The sequence below is a fragment of the Hypanus sabinus genome, chromosome 13, assembly GCF_030144855.1.
Source record: "Hypanus sabinus isolate sHypSab1 chromosome 13, sHypSab1.hap1, whole genome shotgun sequence".
Classification (NCBI taxonomy): Eukaryota; Metazoa; Chordata; class Chondrichthyes; order Myliobatiformes; family Dasyatidae; genus Hypanus; species Hypanus sabinus.
This window is the reverse complement of record NC_082718.1, coordinates 43583105-43598543: the sequence shown is the minus strand read 5'-3', so window position 1 is coordinate 43598543 and position 15439 is coordinate 43583105. Positions and strand designations below refer to the sequence as shown.

General features: G+C 39.6%; 1 protein-coding gene across 2 annotated transcripts in view; it reads left to right on the top strand.

Moving 5' to 3' along the window:
* Positions 1-15439, top strand: part of ccdc87 (coiled-coil domain containing 87) — a 76422-nt gene that overhangs the window by 2241 nt on the left and 58742 nt on the right. For both annotated transcript variants that reach the window (XR_009515348.1, XM_059987525.1), the window contains exons 2-3: positions 7712-7907; positions 10377-10525. Coding sequence is in view for 1 of the 2 variants with exons in the window: in XM_059987525.1 (XP_059843508.1) it covers positions 7724-7907; positions 10377-10525 (333 nt within the window). In the remaining variant the exon portion in view is untranslated. The remainder of the gene's footprint in view (positions 1-7711; positions 7908-10376; positions 10526-15439) is intronic.

Here is a 15439-nt window from a genome sequence, read left to right as displayed (position 1 = left end):
CATGTTCCCGTTGATGGGTGAGTCCAGAACTAGAGGCCACAGTTTAAGAATAAGGGATAGGCCATTTCGAACAGAGATGCAGAAAAAGTTTTCCACCCAGAGAGTGGTGGATATGTGGAATGCTTTACCCCACGAGGCAGTGGAGGCCAAATCTCTGGATGCTTTCAAGAGAGATTTAGATGGAGCTCTTATAGATAGCGGGGTCAAGGGATATGGGGAGAGGGCAGGAACAGGGTACTGATTGTGTATGATCAGCCATGATCACAGTGAATGGCGGTGCTGGCTAGAAGGGCTGAATGACCTACTCCTGCACCTACTGTCTATTGTACTTACTGTAATTCATTTATTTTTTCTATATTTAGCATGTATTGCATTGTACTGCTGCCACTAAGTTAACAAATTTTACGATATATGATGATGATATTAAATCTGATTCTGATTTTTTCTCCCCTGACACACTTTAATTTCTTGCACACTGCTACTGTCTTTCACAGTGAGACTGATGCAAAATACTTAGTAAGCTCATCCACCATTTCTTTGTTCCCGATTACTACCTCTCCAGTGTCATTTTCCAGTAGTCTGATATCCTCTCTCACCTCTCTCTTACTATATATCTGAAAAAACTTTTGGTATCCCCTTTGATATTTTTGGCTGGCTTACCTTCATATTTTGTATTTTCTCTCCTTGTGTTTTTTTAGCTTACTTCTGGTTTTTAAAAGCTTTGCAACTCTCAAGCTTCCCACTAATTTTTGCAATACACTCACACCCCACAAAAAGCTACCCCACATAACACTGATTTGTTGCAATGTGGTTATTCAATTCATTATTGAAATTTTTAAAGGTGACAAAAAATCGTTCTAAACAACATGTAAAACTTCTCAAGAGTGGCTGCCATTACAGTAAACATTCAATCAGCCAATGAGAGTGCTTTACATGCACTCCGAGCCACTCACAGCCAATCACATTAGTGCATGCTCTGCCTCCCCTGAGTGGGTCTTCCTCCTTAACCAACTTATTCCATTTTTCACTCATAATGTCTGGAAAACGGCCTTCAACTTCCGACGAGAGTAATATGTCTAAGATGCCCAGGGAAAGCATTGCAAATGTGACACTGCAAGTGATATCCTGTGAGGATATTAATGATGGTGATGTTGAAGAGTTACTGCATTCTCATGGTGAGAGTTTCAGTAATAAAGAACTTTGAGAATTGGCAGAGCAAAGCATCCTGGGTGAATCTGAGGATGTGGATGGAGAACAGGAAACACTAGCAAGAAACCTCACCACAAAACTCCTCAGCGCTAGCATCACCATGATCAAACAAATCATGGTTCAGTTTATTGATTTATTAACGATCCTGACTGGGAGTAAAGCAATAAGACAGAGAGCAGTTCTTGACATGATTTCCTGCTGCTGAGAACTGTTTCATTAGAGGAGACTTAACAAAAGGCAGTCAAGTCTCGATGTCTACTTGAAGAAGAAGCCAAAGTTAGAGAAGGACCCACTGCCTGGTCCCTCCTCTAAGATTTAACCATCACCCGCTTCCCTCCCCTGGTGCTGCCATGTGTTGCTGCTCCATTGATGTACAGGTTTGGCCTATTTGCGTGTTTTTTACTCCACAAATGACTGTATACAGCTCTGCCTTTAATACCATCATTCCAAATAAACTGTTTCCTAAGCTCCGGAACCTGGGTCTTAGCACTCAGCAGGATCTTCAACTTCCTCACAGACAGGACCCAGGCTGTAAAGATAGGGGACAAGCTCTCCTCTACAATCACTCTGAGCACCGGAGCCCCACAAGGCTGTGTACTCAGCCCCCCGCTGTACTCACTGTACACACATGATTGTGTAGCCAAGTTTCCATCGAATTCAATATATAAGTTTGCTGATGACACCACAATTGTAGGCCATATCTTGGGTAATGTTGAGTCTGAATACAGAGAGGAAATGAAGAACCTGGTGGTATGGTGCAAAGACAATAACCTATCCTCAACATCAGCAAGATGAAGGAATTGGTTGTTGACTTCAGAAGGAGTCGCGGACTGCATGACCCCATCTACATCAGTGGTGCGCAGGTGGAACAGGTCAAAAGCTTTAAGTTCCTCAGGGTGAATATCACAAATGACCTGACTTGGTCGAACCAAGCAGAGTCCACTGCCAAGAAGGCCCACCAGCGCCTTTACTTCCTGAGAAAGCTGAAGAAATTTGGCCTGTCCCCTAAAACCCTCACTAATTTTTATAGGTGCACCATAGAAAGCGTTCTTCTAGGGTGCATCACAACCTGGTACGGAAGTTGTCCTGTCCAAGACCGGAAGGAGCTGCAGAAGATCATGAACACAGCCCAGCACATCATACAAACCAATCTTCCATCCTTGGACTCACTTTACACCACACGCTGTCAGAGCAGTGCTGCCAGGATAATCAAGGACACGACCCACCCAGCCAACGCACTTTTTGTCCCTCTTCCCTCCTGGAGAAGGTTCAGGAGCTTGAAGATTCGTACGGCCAGATTTGGGAATAGCTTCTTTCCAACTTCCAAATATCTGGACCTGACTTGCACTACCTTACTTTCCCTTTTCTATTTTCTAATTATAATTTATAATTTAAATTTTTATTATATTTACTTCGATTTGTACTTAAGGGAGTGCGAAGCGCAGAATCAAATATCGCTGTGATGATTGTATGCTCTAGTATCAATTGTTGGTGACAATAAAAGTAAAGTAAGTAAAGTAAATAATATATCATATTACTTACATAATGCCCCACCTCTGAGAAACGCATCCTCAACAATAAGTACGGTCTGAGTGTACTATATGTCCTCTCTTTTGCTTTTCTGCTGACTTTGACTTCCCTTGTTAGCCATGGTCTCTTTAGAATGTTTCTTCATCTTTGGGATGTATCTATCCTGCACCTTCTAGGTTGCCTCTCTGCTAGTGTCCCTTCCAATCAATTTTGACCATCTCCTCTCTCATACCTCTGTAATTCCCTTTACTGTAACACACATAGATCTGACTTTATCTTCTCCCTCTTAAACTACAGGATGAATTCTGTCATATTATGATTACTCTCTCCTAAGTGTATCTTTACCTTAAGCTTATCAATCAAATCTGATTCATTACACAACACCCAATCCAGAATTGCCTTTCGCCTAGTAGGCTCAACCACAAGCTGCTCTAAAAAGACATCTCAAAGGCATTTTACAAATTTCCCCTTTTGGGATCCAGCAGTAACCTGATTTCCCCAATCTACCTGCATATTGAAAGCCCCATGACTACATTGCCCTTATTACATGCCTTTCTATTTCTTATTGAAATTTATATACCACATCCAGGCTACTGTTCAGAATTCCCGTATGTAACTCCCATCAGGGCAACTCACATCAGGGTTGTCATTTTTATTAGTAAATATCTCAGTTGGATCATGGTGTGAGAGCCTGCTGAGGGACATGTTGAAGTTGATGCAGTAATTTATAGAATAAGAAGGTTACAATTTTGCTGAAGTTAAAGTAAGAGTAGAAATGGGTGGATTTAAAAAGTAAACACGAGGAAATCTGCAGATGCTGGAAATTCAAGCAACACACACAAAATGCTGGTGGAATGCAGCAGGCCAGGCAGCATCTATAGAGAGAAGCAATGTTGACGTTTCGGGCCGAGACCCTTCGAGCATCCCTATAGATGCTGCCTGGCCTGCTGCGTTCCACCAGCATTTTGTGTGTGTTGTTTGTAGAAATGGGTGGAATGGAATTGAGGTGATTAGAGCATGATATATAAAGTCAAACTCTAGAAAAAAATTAAGGTCGTACATTGTTTTCATTTAATCTGAAAAAACAGTAGAGAGAAAATGAAGCTACCCTCCTTACCTCTCTCTCTTTATTCCATATTCTACCTTCCTCTCCTATCCAAGGTGGAGATGATCAGCAACTTTAAATCCATTGGTGTCATCATTTCAGAGGATCTGTCCTGGGACAGCATATAATTGCAATTATGAAGAAAGCTCTGCAGTGCTTCTATTTCCATAGTAAAACTTGTAAAACTTTGACAACCTTCTATAGCTGTGTGATGGAGGGTATATTGACTGCTGCATCGCTGCCCAGTATGGAAACACCAATGTTCTTAAACGGAAAACTCTACAAAAAGAAGTGAATACAGCCCAGTCCATCATGGGTAGCACCCTCCTCTCCGTTGAGCACAGCTACACAGAATGTTGTAGCAGGAAAACAGCATCCATCCTCTGGGGCTCCCACCGCCCAGGTAATGGTCTCTTCTTGCTGCTGCCATTAGGAAGGTTTTGAAGCATCACACCACCAGCTACAGGAATAATTATTACCCCTCAACCATTGGGTTCTTGAACAGGATATCTTCAACTCAACTTCATTTGCCCCATCTCTGAACTGTTCCCACAATCTATGGACTCACTTTCAAGGATTCTTTATCTCGTGCCCAGGTGCTATTTATTTATTTATTTATTATTAATTTTTTTTCCTTTCTTTTTGTATTTGCACAGTTTGTTGTCTTTTGCATACTGATTGTCCACTCCATTGGTCCAGTCTTTCATTGATTCTATTATGGTTACTGGATTTATTGAGAATGCCTGCAAGAAAATGAATTTCAGGATTATGTATGGTGACATAAATATACTTTGATAATAAATTGAACTTTGAAGCAAACAAACATCTCTCACAATGAACTGAAAGCTGGATGTAATTGTGATATTCAGCAGGCTGGTTGCAGAAATCTAAGAAAAGGCACTGCATTAAATGTTTAAAGATTTAAAATGTTTTAAAGATCAAGTGTTTGCTGATCATGAAACTGCAGAGAAATTCATCGATGGGCTTGCAAAGATCGTAACTGGTCTAGCACCAGAACAAGTATACAATGCTGATTGATTGTTTTTGTTTAAACCTTACGTTAAACCTAAAGAAAGTAAAATACAAATACAGTGTTCTGTAATCTTTTAATCAAAGCCTGACGTCGTAGCTGGGACTGAAAGCTTGCTGTTGTTCAGGTATTGGATGCTTCTGCTGTGCTGCTTTTGTTACCCTGTATACTTTATATTTTCATTATGTTAATGGCATGTAATAATTTTCACTGCTAAGTACATATGTGTGACGAACAAGTGTAAGACAAAAACTGCTTACCAATAGCACATAAATTTGGAGTCAGAACTGATGGCGGTCGCAAGCTATCTCATATATTTAAAAATCTGAATCTGAAACACTTCCAGCCCCAAGCATGTTGGGTAAGGGGTACTCACCTGTGCAGGTTCACAGGTGTCATCTATTCCTTTTAAAGGGAAAAATATCCAATCGGATATGTGCCCAGCAATGGCTATCAAGCGAAGATATAAATCAAAGGAAAATATGTAAAATATTGCCAGAAATGGAGTAAATACAAGGATTGGGAAAGAATGTGCATTTAGCAAAGAAAGATAAAACATTGATAAGAAATGTGAAAATAGAAACAAGAATGGTCAAGCAAGAAAGATAAAACTAAGTTGTAGAAGCTTCTAGAGTGGCAAAAGCTAAATTAATATTCGTTACAGAGTGATACATTAAAATTATAATGAGGAAATGCATAGAAGTCAATACTTTAAGACACAAAAACCTGCTGAAACTGGAAAACAAGCCCAGAGTAAATAAAGAGCTAAAATAAATTAGCATTAGTAAAATTTATTTTGGAGCAAATATGTGAGTGAAAGGTGATAAATATCCTCCTGATTCAGTGAGGATAACTCACTGCTATGAACTGATTCTATGATATACAGACTCAATTTCAAGGACTCTTTACACCACATTTTCTCAGTTTTATCTTTAATTAGCAGTTTGACTTCTTTTGCACATTGGTTGTTTGTCAGTCTTTGACTATGTGCTATGATTTTTTTTTGCAAAATTTTATCCATTTTTTTTCCCCTCTAAATGTCTGCAAGAAAATGAATCTCAATGTAGTCTATGGTAACTTATAACTTTGAACGTTTGAAAAACTGATGACCTGCCGCCTTGGGTTTTGAAGGAGATGGATGTAGTTAATCATTTTCTAAAGTTCCTTAGATTCCAGAACAGTTCCCACATGTTGGAAGATAACAAATGTAACTACAAAACTACAGACCACTTAACCTGATAGCAGTTGAAAGGAAAGTGCTGAAATCTATAATATGGCAAATGGATGTTTATGATTGGGTGAATATTTAGGTAAAGAAAATGTTTTGAGAAATCTATTAGCTCTTTGGGGCTGTAACTACAGGCGAACCAATGAGAGTATTTGGACTGTCAGATGGCCTTGTATGTCATGCCATACAAGAAATTATTAAATAGCGTTACAGCAAAAGGTATTGGGGTAATCTGGCAACATGGTTTGAGGATTGTTTAATGGACAAAAAGCAAAGGAGGAAGTACCACAGGAATTAGTGCTGGAGCTCCAGTATTTACAGTTGATGTCGACTTGGATGAAGGCAGTAAATGTACTCGATATCTAAGTTTGCTGATGATGCAACATGAGATGCGCCTATGAGAGGATTTAATGTGGCTTTATAGAATATCGCCAAATTAAATGAATGAGCAAGGACTTGACAGATATAATACTAAGTGGTAACAATTTACACATTTCATAGGAAAAATACAAAGACCCTTTTTTTAAGTGATGGAATTTGCAGTGTAGATATTCAGAGGAATCCGGTTAACATGCATCAAGAAGGGAGAATATGTTGGCTTTATTACAAGAGGGTTTGAGAATAGGAGTAGAAGTGTATAAATAATCGATTACAAGATGAGCAGTTTTTTAACTGATTTTTGACATTTCTACCTCAGTAGTTGTGAAGTCTAGTTGCTGAAGATTGTTCAACACAGCAAAGGTGTTTTTCGTGTTCATGGAATTGAGGGATCTTGAGGGTACTTCAGGAAAATGATGAATTAAAAACACTGAATGGTTTACACCTATTTTAAATGCCAAGTCTTTGGAAAGATTTGCATGAAATTGGATAGGACAGTATTCTTCAGGAAAGTGACGTAGATAATGTTGGTAGTTGAAAGTTAAACTAAAATTAGAACACCTTCAGGACCTAATGCCTTATCTGGGTTCATCCTGTTGAAAGATGGTCTGACATTGGCCTTGGAGTCAGAGATCACAGGGTCACCAGACATTGCAAGGATTCACACAGGGGTAGCTTTATTCTTCCTTTTAAAGCGTGCATAAAAGGGGCTTTTTTTTTGTCTTGCTTATTTTGCAGAGCTTCAAGACTTTCCAGAGTAAATGATTTCCTAAATGCTTGTTCCTGCTATTTGAATAAGCACATTTAATGATTTTAATCAGCATATGGTTTGAAGGGTTATTGATAGGTTTATTTTCTGTCGTCGTTAAAGTGAGGAAGCCAAGCTGGGGGTGGGGAGATGGACTTGAAGAAGAACAACTTAACTAGCAATTCAATTATCTTGCCTTGATGCACCTTAGTTTCGATGAAGGGTCTTGACCCGAAATGTCGACTGTCCATTTCTCTTCAAAGGTGCTACCTGATCCGCTGAGTTTGTCCAGCTTTTTTATGTGCTGCTCCAGATTTCCAGCATCTGTAGTCTCTTGTAACTCCCATTAGTACACCTTGATGCTTTGGCTGTTTTTTTTGATGATGCAAACTTATTTTAACAAATAGCAATTTAAAACAAATTTTAAGTTGTAGAATCAATGCTATATGTAATATGCACTTTGTTTGTGTTTCCCTTCTGCAGTGATTTTCTACAATGATGACTAAAGATCTTAACGTAGCAGTTGTGGAAAATAAAAGCGGTGGACTGCCAATTAGAAATGGTTTATATTCTCCAATGCGAAGTGCTGCAGTAGCTAAGGACTTGCATCAGCGGTACAAAGATCTACTTGAACCTCTCAGTCTGTTCACATCTGAGCCTAAAGATGCCAACTTACCAGGTACCTCTAGGGAATATACTGTGCTCCATGCATATTGGTTTTTTTCAGGTACCTGGTTGAAATAAATCCAAATTATTTCTATAACATATACTATTTTAAAATATGTTTTGGAAGTACAGTGGATTCTGGTTAATTAGGATACATTGGGATGAGTACATTTCGGCCTAATTAAGTGGCTGCCCCAATTAGCCATTTCATGGAAATAGTTAAAAAAATGTAAAAAAAGGACAATACCATCGTAACTGAGTAACAAATTATGTATTTAAATAAAATACCAAATAAATTAGAATACTCCTACTACTACAGTACTATAAAACTGTATATTAGTTTCTAATAGTTATTGAGAGAAGAATTCTTCTTTACCATGTTCCTTTGTAAATGAGCAAAGTCAAATCAGACACTAGTGTAAATAATACACTGTATTCATGCAATGCTTTCATTAATTGCATGTTCCAAGTCTTCATTTTCATTGTAACATACAAGATGATTGTACATACATTCATTCCTAACTTGTTGAGGTAATGAAATCATTTAATTTTCATTTCTGGCATCTCCAAGTCTGAATACTTGAAACCACAGAGAGTAAAACAGTTCTGAATTGTCTTGCTGCTTATTTCTCACCAACCATCAGTGACAAAAATCAAACCTTTTTGAACACAAACACATGCAAGTGACGCTATTTAAAAACCATTCACTCTAAGCATGGTGTGGTGTCTAATGACCACACAAGTGCACACGACTGACTCTAGTTAGAAACTCCTCGGCAACAGTCTCCTGTTCCAATCAAGCAGCAAATAGACAAAGGGATTCCTAGCTAATTTCTCAATTAGTTTTTGTTCTTGAAGAGTTGTCCCATATAAATGATTACCATTGACCCAATTAACTGGAATCCACTATATAATGAAAAAAGGCGCTTAATTTTCCCTCCTTTGGTGTGATTTAGGGAAGTGGGATGGGAGGAAAGAGACAAAATAAACAGCTATATTGATTATGTTGCCTTTCAAGATTTCACCACATTCCAAACCATTTTGAGACCAATGAAGTGCTTGTGTATTGTTGGTCATAAATATATTATTGAAGGCGTGACAGCAGATTTTGAAAAGCAGTCCCACCACAGCAAACTCAGTGATATTGGCTGAGGAATAGCTATTGGGGTAAACTCCTGGGTAAATATTCCCTCTCCTTTTTATATTATCTGCAACTGTACTCCTGTTCTTTACAACTGATGACGAAATGTCAGCCGAGATTTCTGCTCATGTTTCCTTTACTATAAAGTCTTGATGAATAGATTTAAATGCTTGGAGCAATAGTAACATATTTATTCACAAAGTGTGTTTCATTTTTTAAAAAGTAAAGAGGGTTACTTAGAGTGCTTTACCAAATGTCCTCATGATTCAAGTATTTTGTAATCCGAGGGTTCCCAACTCAGTTAATGGTAGTGGTCCATGACATAAAAAAAGGTTGGGAACCCCTGCTGTAATCACTTAAATAGTCACTGTTTCATTATAGGAATCATCAAAACCAATTTGCTACAAGCGAATCTGTAGGCAATTTTGTGAATCTTTTAATAAACGTGTTAATTGAAAAATAAATGTTAGCTAGTACATTAAAAATAAATTCCAAGTCTTTCTTCAAGGTAGTGTCTTGGGATCTTTCTTGTTCATCAATAAAAACAATCAAAGTCTCAGTTTAACAACTGCCTTGGTATTGCATCAGCTCAGATTTTTATCTGGACTACGTGTTTGAAGTTTGAGTTTTACTTTAAAGAGCGTGTTAGCCATTCAGCCACAACGGACATGGTGTAATAATAGAATAAGGGTGAATAGAGATAAAAGAAACAAGATGTTAAGTTCTGGAAATTCTAGCAATATTAAAGATTAGTTTCCAGCACTCCACTGTGAAGAAACTTCGAGGAAAATGTAGTTTAAAAATGGGCATAGTGTTTTCTTTGTCTATTTATGATGCTTTCTGATGGCAAATTTAGTATTAAAAAGGGGGATTGGCAATGACAGGTCTTCTTTCATTGGGTGTGAGAAGCCGACACATCATGATGGTGGACAAGGCTGCAGATAGGAAGTGGAAAGCAGACTGAGATGAGGTTGAAAGGTGAAATGACTAGGAAGCTGCCCAATCAATTACTAATATTTAGAAACAAAGTTAAAAACAATAATCTGAAGTACAGTACAGGGCCAAGTAGACTGAAGGCAATGCATTCATCTTTGAACCATTCCAATTTATTTTTGTTCAAAATACATTATTTACCAGAATTGGTACAGCTTCACCAGACATAGGAGCAGGATTAAGCCATTCAACCCATTTAGTCTGCTCTGCCATTTGGTCATGGCTAGTTTATCGTTTTTTCTCAACCCCGTTCATGGCAGGATTCTTGTATTTCAAATAGTTTTCACAGAAAATATATGAAATGATGTGGTTTACTGGCTAAATGTATTATTGAATTTGTTTATCAAGTATTGCATCAGGAGCGTCCAGTAACCCCTATTGATGAGAATGTGAAGTTGGCCCCATCATCCCTCGCTGATCTTTGTCAATTGGTTCAGAGGAGAATTGCTGCAAAATCGGAGGTTAAAACTGTTTCTGTGGCAACCCAGCAAGAACTGGTAGGTAAATTAATTTTTAAAAAATGCTTTATTTAATGTGTGGAATGAGCTTCAGTTTAGATTTTGCACTAATACTTCCTATCACAGCCCTGAAGGAGGTTGAGAGCCTGAAATGCGAATCCTATTATCTTTACAGGTGTCAGTTCACTTGTGTGTTTCCCACCCATAATATTCATGTTTCAGATTTCCGGTATTTTACCTTTTTAATACAGCATGGGTGCCATGGTAATGTAGCTGTTAGTGCAACACTTCTACAGCATGGGCCATTCCGAAGCTCAGTGTTCAATACAAGTACTGCTCTGCAAGGAGTCTCTTTATGTCCTTACATAAGGACATAAATGGAATGCATGGGTTTTCCCCGAGTTCTCTGGTTTCCTCCCATAGTCCAAAGATTTCCACACAGTAAAAATGCCCTGCCTCGGAGTTCCTCCACAAATTAATTTAAGTGTGTGTACATCTACCCTATCATTGCTGCCTATAAAATGCTAAGCAAAGAGATTATTATTCAAATGTCTTGAACAGTCTTTAGAAATGCAGCTTCGTTCGTATGCTTGTTGGCTCTTTCCCTGCAGGTCGATTGCAGCTTAATTACATTCCTCGTCTTCACTCCTTCATTCTGTGGTTGCTAACACCCTCTTTCCAGGGGCACCAGCAAGGTAAATGCATCAGGCTCACATGCCCTCTTATCAGTGTACAGGAAGGGGTAGGGGTGGTCTCTTTTTGAATGACTGCAAGGACCTCTTCCTGGTGGCACATCATTCTGAACCAACCAGTTGATTGCTGGCCCAACTGCTGAAAGGGGCCAGCTCATTTGCACTCACTCTCCATTCAGGCTGAGGGTGTCTACCTTCTAGCTGCCGTGTGCAATCTTTCTTAGTCTGCCATGCCATCAAAGTTGTGGAACCTGATGTCTCTGCTTTAACTTAAATTCCACCACCCCCCATATATTTTCCCCAATATCTTTTCTGTTCTATGCTATTCAACCAATCATCTACCTTCAGCAACCAGCCTTCATTATAGAGTACAGTTACCATTACACCTTAGTATGCTCTTCATGGATTTCTATCATGCTCTCAGTATCTTCTGCCTTCGCATTTGCTGTGAGTCTGTTTCCATCAACTGAGGTCAGGTCTGGTGTGGCCGGCTGGTGTTCATCTCTTAGGTTCTCTGTAATTACATGGTTATTGGGTAGACTTGATCTCCCATTCTTTCTGAGGGGAGCAACAAGAAGGTTAATCGTTTAACCTGAGTCCAGTGTTTCCACTGGCTGCCTCGCTGAGTCTGCACACAGACACAAGTGTCACTTGTTAAAAATCCCATCTGTGGTCCTATTGATCTGGGAGCAAACCCTGCCTTCTCAGGTAGCACCCTCATCATGACTTGGTCAGCCAGCTGTGGTAGGACTATCTCCTTTTCCTCTGGCTCTTTGATCAGCAATGTGCTTCTGTTGCTTTGCATGGCCCTTCACATCTCCATGTAATCTTACTAAATTGGCAGCTGTAGTTTCTTTCTGTACACTTATGCTCCTTCCTGTTCCCCTTTCTGGAGAGTCTTTACTGTAATCACCTCAGGCAGCTGCAATACTTCTAACAGTTCCTGGCTCTGCTCAGCATCTCTCCTTGGGACCTCCTGATATGATTTGTACATCTCACCCTGTCTCTCCATCCTACTTGGAGCTGTGGTCTCTCTGTGGACCATGTTAGCTGCTTTGCGGGTCACACATATTAGCTGTCCCTGTTTTGTCTACATTATTTCTCCCTTTCCCGAATCTATAATGGCCCCTGCATCCCTTAGGATATCTAATGCAATGGATAGTACCCTCATTATTTGGAGAGATCCGGAAATACACTGGAAGCTGCACTAAGCCGATTTTGAGTACCTTGGGCTGACTCCTCTCCGCCCTCGTTGTTTCACCTCCTGCATTGGTAATGGAAGTTAACTCTCAAGTAATTTGAGCAAGAGTGGTTCAGTTATCAATACTGATCCATGGATGACCAACACTGGCAACAGAGGCTGCTGTCAGACATTTGTCTGACCTCATCGGCTCGAGAATCTGGTCAGAAAGATTAGAAAGAGAGGGTGTTGCTGTGGACTCTACCTGTTTTAGTAAGTGATTTTTACACTAACCTCATTTTTCAGAGCACTGCCTTGAACCATGGCCTGAGAAGCTACAGCTGTAATAAGCCATCTCCTTTACCCTCCCATGTTTATTCCAGCAGTTCCTTGCTGTGTGCCCCAACTGCCGGCACACAAAATAAGCCCTCTGTGACGTCACAGCAGCTGTATCCACTATAATCACCTTACAATTTCTCTTGCACTTCCTTTGGTCTATCTCACTGGCCCATGAAGCTATCACAGAGTAGGTCAGCCCCACTGCTATCCCTGAATCTAAAACTTCCCAGTGGCTGAGCTCAGGCCTTCCTTCATTATTTTCAGGAAGACTGGGTTGTCCTTCCCTGGATGATCCAGCCCCGAACCCTCATCATACACTTGATATTTATGTTCTGCATAATCCATGTCTTGAATTTTCAACTCTTTGAATTACTGTGATTATCATTCCCCAGTTACCCTCACTTCCCCTTTAAAAACACGATATCTCTCTTCATTGCTGGTGTTCCCAGTCATTGCCCATATACTGTTCCACACCCCTTAGGCCATCCTGTCCCATATATTCCTCAGGTGCTTTGCATTTACCAATATATGTATATCTTTAGGGCGCATCTGGTCAATTTCAACCATTTCCTCGAGCTTGCACCAGGATTCTGAATTCCCACGTGCACCTTTGAGTGAGGGCAACTCTGACAAAATGCAAACAAGAGAAAATCTGCAGATGCTGGAAATCAAAGTAATATACACAAAATGTTTGATTTCCCCCAGGAGTGAAAGGCTTATGAATGGTGGTAACCGGGGTCCGGGGCTGGCTTGGGTCTTGGGTCGGGGTTCTTGATCTGATGTTGCCTGACCTCAATAGGTGCCGTCCTGGCAAACACATCTGGGTAAAAACCTCTCCCTGAAGTATCTCAACACTAATTCCCACACAACACAAAACTTAAATGACAGATACAAGTTAAACAGAACATACTGTAGCGTGTGTACTCTGCAATCTGCCACTTTTGTGTGTCTGAACTCATGATGTCTGCTGTATTCCTTTGCATCTAACTTACAACAAGGTGCACACACACTCGTAAACACATATGGTAAAATACAGCACCTGGATTGAGTATACACACTTCCCCCTCAATAACCACCCTTCGCAACTGGCTGTTCCATCTCATCAAATTAGCACACAAATTTTCATCTCTTACATAAACACATGCACATGCACTCATTACCTTTCTATATACCAGTTCAGCTCTTCATGTTCACAATATTTAGTGATCCTGTACACCATCAGGTCCAAGTGTGAGTGCTAATTTAAAAATTACTCATCCACTTAGAGTAGGATCGCTGGCCACACAGTGGGTCGCAAGATGGTATCCCACACCTGACACCAAATGTTGTTGTGTGAATGAAGTCACCAGAGAGGAGCACTGGTAGACATAAAGCAGTCTCTTTATTTGATAAAATATGACAAATAAACCGACAGCCTTTGGAGTCGAGGGAGGAAGGGAGGGACGGATGGACTTATTTGCTTTCGGAGTAAGGTCTGCTTGGCCCAGCTCTACACAACATTTTTTGCTAAAGATCAAAGAAAAATTCAGGACTATTCAACCAAATCCATATTTACTAAATTTTCTTTGATCTACATGTACCTGGATCTTCCCACCATCACACCCAAAATAAGTGTTAAATTACTGTTGTATCCATGTAATGGCATGTGGATTGGATATGTAATTGATTTACTTGTTTACTTATTATTATTATTATTATGTTTTATTTTATTTATTAATATTTTTTCTCTCTGCTAGATTATGTATTGCATTGAACTGCTGCTGCTAAACTAACAAATTTCACGTCACATGCTGGTGATAATAAACCTGATTCTGATTCTGAAAAAATGTAGGCAATTAGTTAAGTGCCTGTTTCCTGGTCTGCATTTTAAATTAGTTTTCAATGTGTATTCGAATCTGAAGGTTGGTCGCTGAAATCAATATTTTGCTCTGTGTCCTAAACCCAAAAATTGCTCCAACACCCTGTCTATGCCTCAGCGTTAGAGATCTTCAGAATCCTTCGCTCCAGGGAAAATACCAGACAGAATATCCACCAATCTCTCTGTATAATTAAAGTCCTCCTATAGACGCAGTGTCCTGGTGAATCTTCTCTGCACTCCATTGCAATCACATCCTTCCTGTGGTGTAGCAACCAGAATTGCATAGTTAGTGCAATCTAACCAATGTTTGGTAAACTTGCAAAATAATTTCCCAATTTTTATATTCTGTGCCCTGAACTACAACTCCTATCGCTTCTGCCATTTCCAGGGAACTATAGATTTGAATTCCATGGTCCCTATGTTCATTACTCCTTATTGCCCTATCATTTTCTGCATATGGCCTACTCCTTACATGCCTAAATACACTAGTCAAGATTAAATTCCATTTGCCATTACTCTGCTCAACTTTCTGATCTTGATCCCGCTGGAACCATAGACTACTTTCCTTATGCACTACAAGATTTTGTGTTATCTACAGACTTATTAATTGCTCCCCCTACATTTCTTTTCAAGTCATTTTGTTATTTCATAAACGACAAAGATCCCAGCACTGGCTCTTGCAGTACAGCATTTAGTCATGGACTTCCAATTAGAGAGCAACTTTCTGCCACCACCCTCTATCTCCTATTACCAAACCAAGTTTGAAACATTTAGGGCTGCTTGCCATGAATCCCATGTACGTCAACTATCTGGAGTAGCCATGCAGGACTTCTTCAAATACCTTACCTATTCCATTTTGACAACATCTAAATTCTTGGGTTATG